This window comes from Monopterus albus, unplaced genomic scaffold (genome assembly GCF_001952655.1).
Source record: "Monopterus albus unplaced genomic scaffold, M_albus_1.0 scaffold89.1, whole genome shotgun sequence".
Lineage (NCBI taxonomy): Eukaryota > Metazoa > Chordata > Actinopteri > Synbranchiformes > Synbranchidae > Monopterus > Monopterus albus.
This window is the reverse complement of record NW_018127969.1, coordinates 1562030-1581300: the sequence shown is the minus strand read 5'-3', so window position 1 is coordinate 1581300 and position 19271 is coordinate 1562030. Positions and strand designations below refer to the sequence as shown.

General features: G+C 40.6%; 3 protein-coding genes across 18 annotated transcripts in view; 1 reads left to right on the top strand and 2 right to left on the bottom strand.

Moving 5' to 3' along the window:
• slc25a34 (solute carrier family 25 member 34) overlaps positions 1–6082 on the bottom strand; it is a 9398-nt gene extending 3316 nt beyond the window's left edge. For 3 of the 5 annotated variants that reach the window (XR_002275512.1, XR_002275513.1, XM_020607719.1), the window contains exons 1-4: positions 5950–6082; positions 5393–5495; positions 4747–5282; positions 2627–2692 (exon numbers count right to left, since the gene is read on the bottom strand). Coding sequence is in view for 3 of the 5 variants with exons in the window: in XM_020607719.1 (XP_020463375.1) it covers positions 2627–2692; positions 4747–5282; positions 5393–5411 (621 nt within the window). In the remaining 2 variants the exon portion in view is untranslated. The remainder of the gene's footprint in view (positions 1–2626; positions 2693–4746; positions 5283–5392; positions 5496–5949) is intronic. The other 2 variants (XM_020607720.1, XM_020607721.1) reach the window with 2 other exon arrangements.
• Positions 6083–7418: 1336 nt separating this feature from the next.
• Positions 7419–14766, bottom strand: fbxo42 (F-box protein 42). Of its 10 annotated transcripts, none has more exons than XM_020607846.1 (10): positions 14685–14766; positions 13531–13813; positions 13173–13289; positions 12075–12209; positions 10982–11135; positions 10763–10873; positions 9987–10083; positions 9446–9502; positions 9196–9312; positions 7419–9068 (listed from the first exon to the last, which is right to left on the bottom strand). In XM_020607846.1, exons 2-10 carry the CDS (start codon positions 13802–13804, stop codon positions 8025–8027), a joined length of 2106 nt encoding a protein of 701 aa, XP_020463502.1. In that variant the 5' UTR covers positions 13805–13813; positions 14685–14766; the 3' UTR covers positions 7419–8024. The 10 variants fall into 10 exon arrangements, with proteins under 10 accessions (XP_020463502.1, XP_020463501.1, XP_020463508.1 ...); XM_020607845.1 differs by having other exon boundaries at positions 13531–13810; XM_020607852.1 differs by lacking the exon at positions 14685–14766 and adding an exon at positions 14537–14558 and having other exon boundaries at positions 13531–13810.
• A 2176-nt stretch (positions 14767–16942) lies between these two features.
• Positions 16943–19265, top strand: LOC109964490 (SUZ domain-containing protein 1-like). 3 transcript variants are annotated; one of them, XM_020607814.1, is made up of 5 exons: positions 16943–17161; positions 17317–17413; positions 18434–18483; positions 18592–18861; positions 18987–19265. In XM_020607814.1, exons 2-5 carry the CDS (start codon positions 17363–17365, stop codon positions 19096–19098), a joined length of 483 nt encoding a protein of 160 aa, XP_020463470.1. In that variant the 5' UTR covers positions 16943–17161; positions 17317–17362; the 3' UTR covers positions 19099–19265. The 3 variants fall into 3 exon arrangements, with proteins under 3 accessions (XP_020463470.1, XP_020463469.1, XP_020463468.1); XM_020607813.1 differs by having other exon boundaries at positions 16943–17204; XM_020607812.1 differs by having other exon boundaries at positions 16943–17413.
• The last annotated feature ends 6 nt before the right edge of the window (positions 19266–19271 follow it).

The following is a 19271-nucleotide window of genomic DNA, read 5'->3' as shown; positions in this document are numbered from 1 at the left end:
TTGCAGAAGTTACTTCCAGCACTCATAAATGTGTCTTGTGTGAGAAGGAAAAGGGAGTGCGGCACCCAGGCACCTGGCGGCCCCACTCAGTATCAAGGTCTTGCTGTCCTTTTGCTGTAGCAAGGCAGCTGGGGAAGTCGTTATAATGTAAGATAACAGTATGAGTTTCAATGGATGTGTATTGTACTACTTGGGTATAAAGGGACTGCCCCTTTTGCCAGTGACTCAGAGAACTCAGAGAACTCTGTGCATTCTGCAAAGTTGTGTATGATTTCTCTCCATGCATGAAATAAAGAATCATTTAAAGCTACTCTTCAGTCTCCAGACATCTTCTTTGGGTCCTGCCTAGTCCCACTACCACATACCGTACCATTACAAACTGCTTATAAGTAATCAGTGTTGTATTTCCTGTGTCTTCATCCACCTCTACAAACGTCTGAGTGTATAAATGTGACGGAGCCCAGTGGAGGAGTGAATACAATTAGTCCTGTACTTAAGTAGAAATACCTCAAAACTAAAGTATTTCCATGTTACCCAACTTCATACTTACACTTCACTACATTTCAAGGGAACCTATGCACATTTAACTGAAATATATTTACATAATTGCTACAGTTATTTTGCAAAGACACTGACCACCTGTACAGCTGTTTTTAATTACCACGGCTGATTAAACCTCTGTGTACATTGGAGCTGGGAGCACGCTTCGAATTATACAATGTGAACAAATTGATTTATATGACAATAGGGTAGGTCATCCCGCACTAACAAGTACAACAAAACTGTTAGAAGGGTCAGGGAGCTGTTAGTCAACTACTCCTCTGTACTATCACTGATGATATCGAATGTTTTTAAACCCCAAAGAGGATGTGCTTCTAAGAATGTCTTGTTAAAACAATAAATAAAAATTTCATAATAACTAAAAACACCTGTGTGTGACTGTGTATTCAGACGTTTTCTAAACACTTTATAAAATATGATGGATTATTATTGATTAACCTACTATACGATAAGTAGTCAGGATCCGTTCTACCTAGACCAGCAACAACAAGCTACTTGTACTATCATGTATCAGTTGTAACAGTCTGTCTAATGAGTGCATGGACTTGCAATAGAGTATGATTCAGTGGCGGGCCGTGCATTTCGTACCTGGGCCTTCAGTGGAGACTTACCCGACTTAATTCACCTTTTAATACCACCACTGTACGTCGCAATTATAGAAACTATCAATGCTATACAAAAATGCAATATAATAAAGTGTGGCATTACAGGGAGAGAGGTATTTCGCATATTGAGGGTGAATACTGTTTTTACTAAAGCAAGAAACCAAGTTAAGACAACTCCAAAACCTCTACACTATGTTAGGTAATTTCTTAGTTAGATAGATAGTGATTGGGAATAAATTAATACAATTTCATGGAACAAATATTAGAATTTCGGTTGTAAATGTAGGTCAGTGCTTCTAATAGTGTTTAGGCCAGCAGAGAAGGCCTTGCTGGCCCTGACGGCCCACCACTGGTATGATTACATGATGGTGTGTCCACTTTTACTTAAGCAAAGTATTTCAATACATACAATACTGCGCAAAGGTCTTAGGCCACCAGTAGTTGTTGCTGTTTTTAAAAAGTTGTAGTGATGATTTAAGATATCAACAAAAAATACAGGAAACATGTACACAATATTACAAAACTGCAGCCAAGAGAAATACTACAAAATGAGGAGAACAGACTGTTGGGGAATAAATTAATACAATTTCATGGAACAAATATTAGAATTTCGGTTGTAAATGTAGGTCAGTGCTTCTAATAGTGTTTAGGCCAGCAGAGAAGGCCTTGCTGGCCCTGACGGCCCACCACTGGTATGATTACATGATGGTGTGTCCACTTTTACTTAAGCAAAGTATTTCAATACATACAATACTGCGCAAAGGTCTTAGGCCACCAGTAGTTGTTGCTGTTTTTAAAAAGTTGTAGTGATGATTTAAGATATCAACAAAAAATACAGGAAACATGTACACAATATTACAAAACATAAAATGGCTTCTACAGTCCAAAGTCACCTCCCTTTGCACTTAACACAGCTTGAATTTTCAGAGGGAGACTTTAGGGGGAATCTTGAAACCATGACAGACCCTCCACCATGTTTCACTGAAGGCCTCTATACTCACAAAGGCCGTTTCTGATTAAGCTTCTTCTGACTGTGGAAGGATCAACATGGCTTCCAGATGAAGCTGTCAGATGCTGAGCCAGGTCCTTGCTGGAGTTTCTCTGGTCTCTCAAAGAAGTAACTGAGAAACCTCTCATCAGACTTTGACAGTTACTTAGTCTTCCACTCCTGTTTTTGTCCTTGACCTCTCCAGATTCTTCATGTTTCTTTAGAACAGCTTGAATACCACATCAGGAGTATCCAGTTTGTTTGCTAATTGTTTGTAACATTTTTGTTTTTAAATACTGTGTACATATTTCCTGGTCGTGTTCTGATAAATATATACATAGTCATCATAATATTGCTAAAACAAATTTAATGGTGGCCTGGGACCTTTGCACAGTACTGTATGATGAAATAATTCCAGATAAAACAAGGTTTAACACATTCAAGTGTCAGTTTTTGAACATGTTCATCTTACCAGATGGTTATGCTGATGACCTACTGCTATGGCTTTCACAGTTTGAGCCTGCAGATGGGTCTTCACCTATGAATAAAATGCAGTACACACATTTTAATGTACATTCAGTCTTATACACCTGACAAAAATGAATCAAAGTACAAAACCAGACTAAATCAAATGCCTGAGTCACATGTCGATTATAGGCAGCTCTACTACTGTTCACCAGGTATGAATTAGTGAATACGTACTTTACCAGGAACGTGTCTAACAAAATACCTCAGTGATTCATTTGTGCCAAGCCTTAACAGTCACACTCTGATGCAACCTTCACCACTCATTTCTTCATTCACCGCCAATGTTCACACAGCAAGAAGATACTGTACTATATTATTTGGCAGCAATGGATAGGTTAAAGCAACAGCAGGGTATATTTAGTGCCCTAGTTACAGACAAACAAGTCATCACACAGTATTGTTTTTCATGATGGTGCAAAAGATCCTGTGGTTTAAATGGCAGCTGAGGCAGAAAAACAACAACAACACTAGTCCTGTCATATAAAAAGGGACATGCAGAGGACATAACTAAAAATATGCAGTAAATCAAGGGAAGGTGTCACTAGAGGTTTGTGTGAATGTGAAAACCTTATAAAATTAGACATGAGTCTCACCTGGTTTTATAAACGCACATTTAATCAAGACATGGATTAACCCAGCTTTCAAAAGTGTTAAACTACAGTAAGTCTCTGACTAACCTGAGCCAACAAAAAACACACCCATGTAATGTAAATTTGCCTCACAAGCTCTGTTACTGGGTAAAAATATATTTAGGACACTGGAAGTGCCTTTAAAAACTGAGCTGAGGTGCTTTCATGTTTCTTGTTTGTGTTCACTTAGAATACAGGCCAAATGCTGATGACTTGCATAGTCACATTTGAAACTGAGCTTGCCTATTTTGTTCACTTTATGAGAAGTCGAAGGTCTGTAAATTATGTCCCCCATTCACTTGCATTGGAATTGTGTTAGGAAATGGCCTATTTAGGCAAAGTGTTGATTGGGGAAAGGAACAACAACAATAACAGAAAGAAAACTTTCACCAAATTCAATTCAATGTGCATATGAACATGTGAGTATTGTTTTATGACAAACCTGAAAACAATGAACCTATCCTTTAAATTTGCAGTGTTCTGCTGTACCATGAACATATCTGGCTTTACGTTGTTCAGCCTGTCACTAATCTGTTTACAAAGCTGATGTGTATTTTGTTGCTAGCTTACAACATCAAAGAATGTATCCTAACTGGTTCCATTAAGGGTTTGTCCTCTGGGATATAAGGTATACTATGCTGAAACATTCTGCATAATATATTCCCAGCAGACAATTACCCATATCATCTTTCTGCACCAGCCCTGTAGTTATCCTTTACTTCATGCCAGTTGTTTGGCTGTTAATTAACATCTTTGTTGAAGCCGAGTGTGCTGAGTGCAACCCAATCGGATGATCCACTCTCAGAGGCACAAGGGTTTCAATATCCTAATAGGTTTTGTGTTTGACCGTGCACACACAGACAGATACTGTACAGCTGACACATAGCATCGTGGCCACCAGGTTGCACCACACACTGTATAAGGGACATTCATTTCACAAGGCATAGGGGGCTTAGGAGATTGCTGTACAGGAGACGTACAGACTGAATGCAACATCAACAAAAGCCTCACAGTTTTGATTGTAATTTGTTGGACATACGTATTTTTAATGTAAATGTCAAAAATATAAATGTACCTACAAATGGCTTAAAACACCTACCGATCTAATCAAGACCTATAGAGCAATGGTTCCCAGCCTGGGTGTCAAAACCTCCTTGAGCAGTGATGGGAATAATCGATGGGGTTCCAAAACCATTAACAGTATAGGGAATAAGGAAAACCTAAACTATGCTACATAAAATTGTTTATTTTTCAGAGTGGTTCTATAATTGTTACTCTCTTCTTGTCAAATTCTGTACTAGTTTACCTTTTTCTGCCAAAAACTGCACAGACATGAATCCTACGAGGTCACAAGTAAGCCTTGCTTAAGGGATTACAAGGTAAAAACTCTGCGAACTGTGAGGCAGTAAAATGGAGAAACTTTTAGCAAACTTACCAAGTAGGCAGGAGAGGCAATGAAGGCACCTAGCGCCCCAGCCCCTGCACCTGCCATCAGACTCCCCCCGTGAAAAGAGGTGATTCCCAGAGTTTCACAATAGGAGTAGGAGCCTAGTCTCACACCATTCATCACGCCTTGGTAGATCAGCCCGACTGAGAGCCCTTTCTGCAGGCCCCGGAGCCCATCTGTGCGGCCCACTACCAGGAGGGCCTGCAAGACTCCACGGTAGTGTATCTGGTAGGATCCCCGAGCACGCAACTCTCCCTGGAGCTGCAGACGTGTCTTTACAACCTCCAGAGGATTGGTGAAAACACAGGCTGCACAGCAGGCAAGAGCACCCAGGGCGAAATCCAGAGGAGGCCAGACAGCTGGAGGGGACAGCGAGGGGCCAAATACACCACAGGGGACAGGGGACACAGGGGCTGTCATTGTGTGGGAAGGCTGGGCACTAGGTGACATTTCCACCAGCTGAGCACTGGTCATCCCTGAGAAATGCTCTTCACCGTTTGTCCTGTTAGTCCTTGGGCCCCTTGCTTAAGTCCACAGGGAACAGGGAGAGCGTATTGTACGTGTTACAGAACAGGAAAGGTAAATATAAATGCTATCTACTTTTCTGATAACTCATGTAATATTTATTGTTTACACATCTCACATGACACCATAGGTCACTGCACTACTCCGCTGTCCTGCTGCAGTGACTTTTGTCAGCTTCCATGACTGCCCAGTATGTTAAAAACAGGCTCCACCTGGAAGAAAACATATTTGTACTTAAGCACATATTTTTGAATTGGAAAGGTTTGGGTATGTTTGCAAATGCTCTACTCTACATAGCAAGACAGAGAGTTAGTGTATCCTGAAAGTCTTGTTGACTTTCCTGGAAACTTTCATGTTTAGCACACTTGGCAGCATTGTTTTAGAAATCGGTCAGAAAATATTTCTGGCAGTTCAGGTATCAACTTTCAGCACAACGGATTTAAAAATGTAAAAACAGACAGGAAACACCATTATTTCATAGCAGACCAAACATTAAAGAAACATTCTACAAAGCAGAGAATCTTAGTCACAAGATCATTGACAAAAACAAGTCATAAATCATTCCAGTCATACGCATTCAACCAAAACAACTACACAGTACAGGTGCAGTACCAGAGACAAACACACTCAAATAGAACTCTCCTTTTGAAAGGTTAGAAATTATACCTTCACATAGTTTACTTCATTCATAAAGTCTCAGTGGTCAGTGGTCCTGCACAGCTCTCGTTTTCCCCTCTGCCCCATCATTGTAAACATGTGTCCCTCAGCATGTTCATTGTCAAAGTCTCCTCCCACTGCTTTCAGGTCAGAGCCAATACAGATTCAGCCCAGTAAACCAGTTCACCATATCCCAGAGTCTGCACGAATCACACGGCCCTGCTCTGAACTGCTCCGCCCAGGTCCTGTAAGGAGCTCACTGGGTAAAAGGTTATCTTTTCTGTGTGGGGGAGGAGGGAATATGAATGATTGAGATGATTAAAGTGCAAAAGTGACTTAAATAAAAAGAAATATAATCTGGTAGGTCTGTAACAAAAGTCAGAAATGCTCAAACCGTGTGTTTATTGTAATGTGTATTTGCTATAAACTATATTTGGAAGAAATGATGTTGCCTGCAGATGACTCATCTACATTTGGTGCGTGTTGCTGTATGTGCTGAATGCAAAAGAGTCACTAGAGGACGTCCTTGTACAGCTCTAAAATGTAGAACTACTTCAGTCATGCATCCATGGATTAAATCCATCACTTGAGATTGAAATTTTATTCTTGATAGATAAGTAGATACCCTATAAGTTCTTTAAAGGTGTCACTAAATTAACCTTGAAGAAACATTCTTAGAACCATCTTACCTTCAAAGAATGTTCCTACAACATGTATGAAAGGTCCAAAAAATGTAACCAAATGGGAACCTTTTGGAAATGTTTTTCAAAAGGTTACATGCTTCCTGGGCAGCCCATAATTATTACTTAGTATCTCATGATTACAAGAAAAGATATTATGAATGACAATCTTTGGCTCCTGTTAGGCATCCATATTTGTTGGTTTTCAGCTATTTCCATTCTTAATTACAACTTGGAAGTTGCCATGAATGATACAGGTCTGTAACTCTTAATTATGATTATTCAAATATAACGTGAATGTGGCAAAACCCAGACATACAGGTTTGAAATTTTGCAACCATAGATTTTGGTCATTGAATTTAATCACCCCAACTTGAGCAAATTTTTAAAAATATATATTTTGGGGGCATTTTTGTCTTTATTCAAGGTATGTTGCAAAAATGCACACAGGAAACAATATAAATAAAAGGAGAAAGGGCACAGGACACAACAAAGCCAGAAGAGAAGTGTGGATGTGAGAACTACTGTAACCATTTGGCTACCAGAAGGCTCCCAGTATTGGATATACTTGAATATAGATCTTTGGGTATGTTGTCTTTTTCTTTGAATTTGTGTTTTTTTTAATTTTACTCCTGAATTCCAAGTAAAATATTTTAATGCCATAAATTCAGTAGTACTTAATATTAATACTGAGTTTGGAGAAGATTGTGGTATGACTGATAACTCCAGAACAGCTGGCTAATAATGGATCTTTCCATCAACAAAAGCAGCATTGATATACAGACACAAACAGACGAATTGTAAGACAGAGAACAGACATGGAGGCCTTTATTGTTTGACTATGCTTATAGTACAGTGCCACATCTCTCACCCACCATGGCCCCCAACATACATTAGTCAACAACTTTTAACCACCACCACCGTGCACACAACGCACACAGACACACTCGCACTGTTTTCAATGTAAACATTGCAGGCTTAAAGAGTGATACAAAAAGCAAGGTAGCGATTGACTGTTTCTGTCAACAGTGTTCGTTCTTCTGCAGCTCTTCTCTTCCAAGAGTTCTGAGGAGGGTGGCACAGAAAAACCGAAATGCTTGTTTGGCTGACCGCCTTTTGGGGAACAGCGTAAATGTTCTGTTCTCTCTAATCACTGCACTCACGCACACATTCACACACACAGTCAGGATACTCATTCCACCTTTTATCAAAGTTTAGTTAAAGTGGTTTATTTTGAATGCTAGCAGTAGGCATAAGGGAGAAGAGTGAATTTCTGAAGTGGAACATCTAACAATAATTATCTTCTTTTCCCATAATCCTTCCAGTAGGAAAAAGGCCTTGTGTGTACCCTTGTGAGGACACAGGGTGGAGCATTTCGTCTTTCCAATCCCACCTGGAGCCGCATTACCTTTTAGCACGTACAAAGTACAAGGCATTGGTTTTAGGGTAGTACTTCACATTCTGTTTTTTGTCCATGAGGCCCCCAAAAATAATGAGCTCCCCCCTGCCCTGTACCACTGTGTGAAGGCTGGTCTCTGGTGGCCCTGTAACGGCAGCGGGAGTCCCGTTCCCGTAGACTCTCCAGGAAACGACCCCGGAAGATTTGGCCCGGGACACATCCAGCACATACATCTGCATGGGCTTACAGTTGAGCGACTGGTACAGAGGTTTTCCTACGTTCAGGCTCTGTGGTGGGTGATGGCCGAGACGCCGTGCAATAGGTGGAATAGCATGTCCATCAGCTCCAGCAGCTTGTGGAGGGCTGGAGGATGATGATGGAGGTGTTCCAGGAGGGCCCACTGCTCCTCCCCCAGGAGAAGCTCCTTGTGTGTGAAGGGAAGACGATGACAATGAAGATGGTAAAGAGGAAGATTTGTTTTTCACTGCCTCCAGACCTCTTCGTAAAGCAGCGGGAGACACAGCTCCTGGGGGAGTGCGAGGGGAGCCTGAAGGAGGTGTATGCAGACCGTTCATGTTGGGCACCTCGGGGTGGTAAGCGGCAGAAGGGAGAGACTCCCAGCCATAGTCTGTGGAGGTAGCCAGGTGAGGGCGAGAGGGAGGAGATGCAGCCTGGGCTGGGCTGGTACGAGGTGAGGGGGAGGAGCCATTTAATAATGGGGGAAGTGGAGGAAGAGGGGGGCTGTCTGGGCCTTGTGAAGGAGACGGTTGCTGGGATGAGGATGGACTTCCATCTCTGGCACTTCCTCTTGCTGAAGGCCGAGGTCTCAGCGTGCCCCATCGACCATTTACACATGGAGCTTCTTCAACAGCTCCCAGGACAACACCAGCGGCTCCACTCCGAACAGGAGACTGAGAGCGCAGGGAAGGCGGTTCAGGGCCCAGAGGCGCAGGTGTGGCACTTATGGGAGAGGGCCGAGAATTAAGACTTGGGCTGAGGGGTGCACGCCCAGATGGAGCCTGTGAGAACACCACCACACACTGGCCCACCTTCAAGTAAGTAAACAAGAGAAGAAACACATTGATAAATGTAATCTACACACACACACACACACACACACACACACACACACACACACACACACACACAAAACTGGCAGTTAAAACAGATACTTACTCTACAAGCTGGATGGCACCAAAGCTCTGGGGCTCCATGATCCTCATTTTCTACCTGTAACTGCTGCCACCTCCAAGATGATGCATCCATGTGAAGGAGCCAGGCATCTTTAAGGAGCTTTAACAAGCAAAACAAAGTGATAAATCATAACTGTAGTCACAGTCACATGAAACCTTTGCTAAGAGACAGACATATTGTCATACACGTAGAATAAAGTTTAAAAAAAAACAAAAAAAAAACAGCAACTTACTGCATTAGGACCACCACATCCTCCCAAGATGAGCAATGTCTGATCATCAATCACAATCTAATAGGAAAATATTTAAAAGTCATTTAATTTTTAAAAAGAAATCAGCGTTTGTTTCTGGCACAGCCTCATCCATGTGCAAGCTACATGTAGAAATGCAAGCTGTCTTAAAATGTCAAACTATATCGAAAGAACTTAACTGTGAGATCAAGGCAGGACCATGTATAAACTTGAAATGAACAATAATACTACAAGATTGTTTACTTAAAAAAAAAAAAAAAAAAAAACATTTATCTAACTTGGACGGATCACTTTTCTGTGCATCTATGCACACTCAAAGCACTTTTACATTATTAGCCCATTCACACTCACACATTCACACAGATGGAACAGCCACCAGGGGCAACTTGGGGTTCAGTGCCTTGCTCAAGGACACTTTAACACATGGACTAGAGAAGCTGGGAATCGAACCACCAGCCCTCTGGGTAGGAAATGACCCGCTCTGCCTCCCAAGCCACAGCCATCTCTGTAAATGAGTCCTTACTTGTGATTGTCCTCCTCGTGGGTGTGGTACTGGGCCAGATATGGGGGGCTTGGACCATGACCACTGCTCCAAATCCAGAACCCAGACTTCATTACTCCTGATCAGACCCAACAAACACCACAGTGATGTGAGGCAGTTTTCATTCACTAACACACTGCACACTCCAAAAAACAAAGCTAAAATTTTAAAGCTGAAAATTGTAATGTTTTACATTAAAATAAGTGTGGTAAAAGCTACCTTGTCTTAAGCCTTTTACTTGCTTTTGAGAAGACTTGTTGATAAGATTTGAGAAACTAGACCTGTCCAGGTGACAATGGCCATGTTTTTTATCATGGCTAACTCTGTTGGTTGTTCTTATGTCAGCAACTCAAGCTTCAAATGTAATTTATTTCATTTTACATGTTTAACTACAGTATAGTGCATTGGGCTCTGTGCGTTGCCAAACATAGATGACTTTCACATCAGTACTGTGCCTAGATGCAGCCTGATTGACAGAGGACTGAAGATACTGCTGTTCTGCTGGCATAAAGCTTTCATGTTGCCTGTTTACTGTAAGTGTAGCTGTATCTGAGTTGTGGGGCTTCATCACCTCAGTAAGTAATATATTCACAATCACCTGACACCTATAAGGTCAATAACATTTTCACTACCAAAGGTGAAACACCTTTGCACACATGACACTCCATCATCTTAGCTGTAGTGTAGCAAGTTGTAGATTTCTGCTTTAAGTGATTTTAAAAGTATTATTATTATAAATAAACAAATATTCGTCATACATTTGACGTGCTCCTAATGATCCCCCAAACACCACCATGGTGTTTCCAATTACAGATGAAGAGTGGCCAGCCATAGGTGGAGGCCCATGTGTTGTTACTATACAGTTCCACCTGAGAGAAGAAAAGATGAAATGAGCTATACAAAGAAAGAAAAAAAAGGTAAAAATGTAGTTTCAAGACTTTTCACAACTACATAGTTTAACTCCTAGTGTCTCTTACCAGTTCTTTGAAGGAGAGTAGGTGTGAATTTCATCAAAAAACCTTTCTGGTTGGTGCAGGGGGTAAGGGCTGGGGCGAGTCCACCCTCCAAATAGCACTAACAGATCTTTGTGCATCACTAGAGTTGCTCCAGCTTTAGGAGATGGATAAGAGCCTATGCAAGAAAAGAGCAAGGATACAGTATGGCTGAAACTTTTACTTGACAAACATTAGTATATGTATGAGTTTTAAATCCAACAAATAAACCCCAAAATAATTTAGTGGAGAATAACTGTGATTGACCAAAAATGTCTGGTTGACTGCTACTTAACTTCTTTAAGTGAAAATGGAAAATACTGCACACACTAAGGGTGTACTCACACTAGGTGATCTGTACTGCGCCCGAGCACGTTTGACCCCCAGAGTTTGTCAGTTGGACTCAGGCATGGTGCGCATAGGGTGATCACTAACCATGCCCAAGCACTGAATTTGAACAATTGCTATGCGAGATGCATTGTGGTGATGTAACCAGGCTCCAGCCCTGTCTGATCCAAGTGCAGTGTGGGCTCAGGACAGTGGGGGCGTGGGCAGGGATGACAGTCATGCTCAGGCACAGTACAAGACAACTGTGCCTAGTGTGAGTACACCCTAAGATTACGTAATACATTTTCCACTTGACTTCATATACAAGTGATAAAATGTTTAAAAAACATTACATGAACATTAAATCCATGAGGCCCTGTAAGTGTCTGAGAGTAGATGTTAATTACAGATCAGACATAAGAGTTCTCTCTCTTAATCCTGAACACAAAATTTTATTAAAGGCACAATAAGCTCTAAAGTTTAACACAATAAAAGCAAAAAGTGCAACAGCATAATCATTTCACTACAATCTTATTTGGTACTTTATTTTTTCATTGGCACCTCAATACTGTCCTCAACTGCAGCTGTTATACATCTGAATACTGTATTCAGAAAAGAGGTTCACTTTCCCACAGTTCCACTTACATAAGCCCAGGGTAAAGTTATTTTTTAACCAGAGCTACAAATTGTAAAAAGAGCTCTCATTTATTTGTCCCATTGGCAGTAATTGCATGCGAGTACATACTCATACCTGAGGCTAAAGGGCGGATCCACTCCTTGCTGTTGAGGTCAAGCCTCCATAGATCATTGAAGGCAGCATTACAACTACTCTGAGTACAACCTCCAAACACATACATGGACTGATTTGAGTCATAATAACATGCACCTGCAACCCAAGAAGAAAAACAAATTCAGCCACAAATTTGCAACAATGATTTGTGAGTGTTTAATTCCATCTTTTCATTATTACTTTTTGTGTAAATGCCATAAACACAACCAATGTCCATTGTTTCCAGTGAAATGAAACCGTTCCAAATCTATATACATGGCTGTTTACAGTACAGCTGCAGTAAACATTCTCAGATTTAAAATTGCCATAATTCTAAATGATCCACTATTCCCCACTACACCAACTTAAAAATCATGTTAAACTGTCATGTGACACTACATTCAAACTATGACAAACTAAAATGTTGACTCATTTTACATCAACAGATAGAAACGTAACTTTTCTGTCATTACATTTTGCTACAGCATCACATGACACTAAACATGCACACAACTACATTCTTTTTATGAAAATAAAAATAAAATAGTGAATCTTCTTGGTACACATGCAGGGGAGAGATTTCAAAATGTGAAGCTGGGGATTAATGATTTGCATCAGCTGGACAATACAATGATAGGTGGGTAGTGCCTCCAAAATATGAGCACGTGATCTATTTTAAATTAAACATTAGCTTATGGGATTAAAATATGCATTGTATAGCTGTCAATGTGTTCCTGCCTTTTTGCAAGTTTTCTTCCTACAGTTATTGGGATGTTTTGTGAAGCTTAGCACAGCTCTGCAGTTCTGAAAGCACTAGCTATGCAGCGGTCTATTTTAAGTGTTGCTGGAGTCTATTAGATAACAAAATGGATTAAGTATCTCATGTTGCTCTTGTCATATAACAGTAAACTTGCATAGGGCAGAAGGCATTTTATCTGGTGCACCCTGGAGTCAAAAAAGCGCAGGCACCATATACCTGAGCAATTTAATACGATTACTGGAAAAAAGTGGTTTGATTCAACACTGTATACATGATGTGCAGCTCATTGTGATATTATTAGTAAAGCAGCATCTACTGACTGTGCGAGAAGCGCTGAGTGATAGGGGTGCCTGGATACGGGTACGTGCGACTTTCCCACTGGATATTTCCCTCCTGGACAGCTCTCAAGAAACCATGGTAACATTGATGAGCAACACCTGGTTCAGAGAAAATATTATAAGTTACAGGAACACAAATATTTAAGCATTTCCACTTTGTGATCAAAGTTGAAGTAGCAGCACACTTGAATGGGTCACTACTTTTTAAACTTTCCTTCTCACGTGTTTAAAGGTACTGTATACTCTGCTGCTGTAATACCTGCTCACACTCACAGTGAAGCCAATCAGCCCACTTTTTGACTGAGCTTTACACAAGGTTATGCAAATGCAAGAGGCATACCTTTAATGAGGCGATACCACTGCTTACATACAAGCGCAGCAGTCTTGTGCTCCTGATAAGGTGAGAGGAAGGAGAGAATATATTCAAGAACTTCCTCTGGCAACTCCATCATTGTTCTCCCCCCTCCTTTGGCATGACTGTCCATGTTCCCTTCGTGTCGGCAGGACTCTGTCTTTCCCACTAATTCCTCCGTTAACCTGGCAGGCGCTGTACCTTCATCCTCTGTATCCATGGCAACAAAGCATCCATCCTCATTGTCAGGGGAGTGGGACATTATTATCTGCTGAGACATGAGGAGACACTAATGATTTATGAGGAGCATGTTACCTTCAGCTACATCTAGTTACCTTAAAATAGCTTTTAAAATAGGTCATTTATTTTATATATGCTAGCAGGGTCATTCATTTCACATGTGCCCCATATGTTCCTTATAGGATTTCTGTAAATCAAATTTAGTTGGGATGAAGCGTTAAACAAAACTATATGCGATTTGGTCCTACCCAAGAAAGCGAATGACACTGCAAAGTTGTAATCAGCCTAACACCTTTGTGGCATTTAGCGTTCAAAAGGCATAATTGTTACATGTGCTGTTTAAAACGGATGGTGCCCTTTCTTTAGACTGAGCAGCTGGCCCCACCAAACAGTACGTCTGTTATATCGTTAGCTACATCTAACCCGCTATCGGAGGCCATCATATAATAACATGAAATGTTGGATTGCTAATGCTAATTTTCACCTAATGGTACCCGAGCAAATACATGAAACCCGTGATATGCCATACGGCAAAATGGAAAATAGTTTATGTTACGAAACGCGTTTGCGAATAGAAAGCGTATACCGTTGCATCCTACTGAATTTAACAAATCCTACGTTACATGCTAGCATTGGCTAACGAGGCTAGCTAACTTAACATGAGCATCCAAGCTAACGTTAGCTAACATAAAAAACCATTAGCTAACTAAATACTCATAGATACCACGTTTTCTCTCAACTATAAATGACTAACAAGTCATGAAAAGCCCCAGCTTCTTAATTATCGTAATGACACAACACCCTTATAGGGAAGAGGCTCAACTGCACCCTGGTAGCTAACAAGCTAGCTATATCATCAGTCTAGCCCATCTTACTGATCGTCTTTGCTAATGTTAGCTAACCTGATCAGAGGCTGTGTGCTCCAATTAGCTCCTCTAATGTCAGATACTTTGTCAGGATTTCTCCCCGAAATGTTGTCAATTTTGTGTATCTTTCCTCTGCTCCTTCCTGGTATCAGCTCCGGACGGTTCCCTGCAGCCTCCAAACAGTCGCCATCTTCCGCTGTGTGAACAGCGTCCTCCGCAACACAACGACGCTCCAGCAGAAGCGGACCGGTGTCTGTGGTACCAGGGTGGGTCCTCAATGCCGAACACTGCGCCCCCAGCTGCTGCGGGCAGATGCATTGCCCAAGCCAAATCTGGAATTACAATATAAACAATTTTAAATAGAGAAAATGTGGTAAAGAAAATATTCCCCCCTTTAAGCAAATTAGCCTACACTGTAAAAATACTCCGTTAAAGGTCCGGCAATACAGAACAATGTAGCCTACAGTATCAAAAATAAAAGTACTCAATGCTTATTATTATTATTGATGTTGTAGATGGTTATTATTTACACTTGTGTTTTCCTTTCCTACTGTGACAGGTAAAAATGTTCTTCATGAAAAACGTTTATTTAAACCTGGACCAAGCAATGGATCAAAAACATTTGTAGAAGTTAGGACTGACTGTAATCCTGTCTTCATGTCACCACCATTCTTCATTCAGTTGAGGTATTTTTCTCTTTCAAATAGACAAGTGATTTCTACAATATAATATTGTCATGGTGTGCTGTTGATGTTTGTTTGTTTGTTTGTTTGAGATTGACTCTAGCCTGTTAGGTTATAGCCCACCATTTTGGTGCAGTTACCAATGTGAACACTTGTGCAATGTCATAAAGTTTCTTTTGGTGTCTTGTACAAGACACAGGACCTGCAGTAGTTTCATTGGGATGGTGTTGTGGAAACTGTCTTCTGGAGGAAAGTATGGGCTTAGCCCTCTATGTATACTAACCAGTGACTGTCAATGATTCTGACTAATAAAGTCAGTGAAGTCACTTTTAAACATATCTATAAATTCTACCCAGCTAAATCAGTTCTTATACAGTAAGGAAAGTGACAGCTTATCAGTCAATCAGCTGTGCATCTGTTTTGGTCTTGCATCCGTACTGAGAATTTCTAGTCTGATGTTCTCAACTTTAATTAAAGGCATATCTTCTATGACTTTCCTCTTTGTTCTAAAGATGTTTTCTTTGACATATTTCCAAGAGAAACACTCAGGTATTTTTCAGTTAATCATGTTTTAATTCTCAAATTTAACATTAGCTACATAAATGTAAACTAAGTGACATGGCCTCTACTGCTTTATTTTAAAATCAAGTTGAAAGGGTGAAGGGTTAAAACTAACAACTGGCTTGAAGATTTGTTAATGGTTATATTTATTTTATTAGGTTATTTTGCTTGGTTATGTTGCTCCCTTTGGCCCATTTATATTATGCATTTTGCTTTTCTGGTACTAATTTCAGTGCCTTCTGGTTATAAGTTGTATTCATTGTAGGTTACATCAAATTATCTGACTGATCACCCCTGGTGTCAAAGACAAAATGTGAGGCTTGTCAGTATTAATCAATGAAAAATGAAAAAAAAAAGACAAATTGTTGCCTTGAATGCAACTAATATATTTCTGGTGCTTTATAATTGACATTGGTGAAATTATTTCAAATTAAATTTGGTCAAATTTGGCCAGCCAGGAGTAAATAAGGAGTGCACCCAAAGTTAATCAAAAACAACACTGTGTCTCTTTTTTAACACAAAATAAACAATTATATTCTTAATAATGTATAGGCTATTATTTCATAGAACCAGGGGTTTAATTCACGTTTTGCATATTTTTCAACTATGCCACCCTTCTCTGAGTCTCTGCCCCAGCATGGCCACCCCACCCAAAATGATCTAGCCTAATCACAAAACCTGTGATCTCCAGTGGGAAATTCTCAAGTTATGCAGCGGTAATTCAGATAATCATATAAGGAAGTTAATATTAGCTCAGTCTTTACCAGATGCAACATCAAATGTGACGCCTCAGTAGGCCTATTTTACAGTTCAATAATATGATAGGTCTGTGAAATGCGCTGTTCTGCATGAGTAGGCGGCCTACTTTGACTTTTAGGGCTTGATGCTTAAACTTTTGTACATTTTGCACATTGTGAATGAATGCAGGACATTTACTTGTAACTTTAACAGTATTTTTACACTATGAAGACATACTCGTACTTTTATAGTAATGGATCTGACTGAGTAGGCTACTTCTGATAAATTAATTTACGGTATCTATCTGAACTAACGTTATCACGTCATTTCCCTTTTTGCGTTGTAACGGTTAGCGTTAAAAGTTTGAAGACATTTTTAGGCCAAGTTTTAATTACTATATATACTTGGAGATATAAAAAGACTATGTTTGGTCACAGTTTTTCTGTCTGAGCGGCGGTGGACGACCTTAGCGCCGGCTGATTTACCGGACCGGAGTGGACGTGACGCTAGATTTAAAGTGGCAGGCAGTAGGTGAGAGCACTAAGCTTACAGGCTAACACGCGGCCAAGGAAAGGTTTGTGAATCTGTTAATTCAGACTTCATGTGAGCACTAAAATACCTGAAACTGAGCTTCCTAGTGTAAACGTTAACCACAGTCTAATGCCCTATCCGTGGACGGCATGTAGTTAGCCGGTGAAGCCGAGAAGGAAACCGCCAGCAGTCCTGCTAAACATGGAGGATGAAGAGGTTGCTGAGAGCTGGGAAGAGGCAGCGGACAGCGGGGTGAGAAACACACCGCCCACGCTGTGCTAACTAAATTTAACTCGGTTTTGACAGTCATCTAGCAAGGATTCGTGACACACTGGTTGTGCCTGGTGCTTTAACACGCAAATACAGTTTTGATTTAGGTTTGTTTTCTCATCAGAGCTTGGCTTCCTGGCTGAGTCTGTAGGCCTCGCTGTCCCATAACGACCTGGGACTGAGCCTGGCTAATTGTCTTTTTATTTTCTAAACAATCATTTTAATGTGTGGAAAATGCGAATGACATCCAGCAGGAAAACTCTTTCTTTCTTTCTTTCTTTCTTTCTTTCTTTTCTTACGGAGTTTTGCCTATAATAACACCATTGCTTAGCCCCGCCCATTGCGGAAATGACAGTCTGCTATACAGCACTGAGGCGAATCATTACAATACTCCACGTTACCATAAGACAGGACAGAGTGTTTGGGTTTCTGCAGGGGAACAACTCTGACATATCTTTCTTTCAGCTGTTGGTAGATTAAACTAGGGGTGGATGATACCACATAATTTGGTTTTAATTTGATTCCATGAAATACCAGGGCTATGATCACCAATATCAATACAATTTTTTAGTAAAAAGCTCCTAATATACTCATTTAAAAAAATATCTTGCTTTAGCAGATGAATGCATTATTACTAGCCTACTTCTGCATATGAGGCAAACATGAGGTACTTTTACTATTATTCAGTTATTACTTGTATGTATGTATGTATGTAGCTCAGCTTTGTGTAGATGTGACACTACGTGTGTATTTTGACTTCTGCATAATAGATGAATATATACAGTATCACATAAGTAATGAATTACATTTTTAAGTGCTGATGTGTGGGATTATTGATTTGTAATTATAAAACTGTGTCATAATATATTTCTAAAGTATGTTTTTCTACATTCCAGCAACCACTCAGCCACTTGTGAACATGTTTGCTATACTGGTCAGTGAGTCAGAAAATGAACTTGTTGGACAGGAGTATAAATTTAATAAATATGTCTCTCTCTATAGGAAATAGAGAGAAGACTAGAGGCCAAACTGAAAATAAATCAGGAGGCAAAGTAAGTAAACAAACTTTATAGAAAATCTTTAATATATTATTTGAGTATATACATTTAAAGTCCCCCCCCAGGTCATTTTATTCCTCTCACACTTTCTTGTCTTTGCAGGAAGCTCAGCTTGGGTTTGGGTGGGTCACCTGTGCGAACTGCTATTGTAATCCAGGATGATTCTCTGCCTGCAGCACCGCCAACACAAATTCGAATTTTAAAGCGTCCTTCGAATAATGGCACCACTGGAAACGCTGCATCCTCGTCACGTCCCTCTCAGCAGATGAAATCTTTGGCCCAGAGGGAGGCTGAGTATGCAGAAGCCAGGAGGAGGATTTTGGGTAGCGCTTCTTCAGATGAAACACCTCAGGACAATCTATGCCAGGACAGGTAAGACATTAGTTATAGCAAAAACTACAAAACACCCTTCCACATTTGTTAAAGTTGGTAGCAACCATGTTGGTGAATATTAGTGCAGAACACATTATTTATTCACTTTCTGCTCATGTCATTAGGCCAGTTCGAATGAGTGCACAGCAACCATCAGAACCAGTTCGTCCAAACAATCATGTGGTCCGCCAGCCCACTGGCCCAGATGGCACCTCAGGCTTTCGACTCTGCAGATAAAGAAAGGGTTGCCTGCTGCAGGGAAACAGCTGCCTCCTCAAGAGGCCTTCAAAGGTGGCAGTTAAAGGGGTTGTGTGTGGTATGAAGAGCAGAGTGGTGGGATGACAAACATTAGAAGTATGAAGACATAGCATGGATTGAGGTGAACCTCTCCACCCTCTGTCTGCTCTACT

Coding starts and splice junctions, on each gene's coding strand:
- LOC109964490 (XM_020607814.1), top strand. CDS start 17,363: ATGGAGGATGAAGAGGTTGCTGAGAGCTGGGAAGAGGCAGCGGACAGC. Junction 17,414..18,433: donor AAGAGGCAGCGGACAGCGGG/GTGAGAAACACA, acceptor CTCTCTCTATAG/GAAATAGAGAGAAGACTAGA. Junction 18,484..18,591: donor AAAATAAATCAGGAGGCAAA/GTAAGTAAACAA, acceptor TTGTCTTTGCAG/GAAGCTCAGCTTGGGTTTGG.
- fbxo42 (XM_020607846.1), bottom strand. CDS start 13,804: ATGTCCCACTCCCCTGACAATGAGGATGGATGCTTTGTTGCCATGGAT. Junction 9,503..9,986: donor CACGAGGAGGACAATCACAA/GTAAGGACTCAT, acceptor TTTTCCTATTAG/ATTGTGATTGATGATCAGAC. Junction 9,069..9,195: donor GGTGCCATCCAGCTTGTAGA/GTAAGTATCTGT, acceptor ACTTACTTGAAG/GTGGGCCAGTGTGTGGTGGT.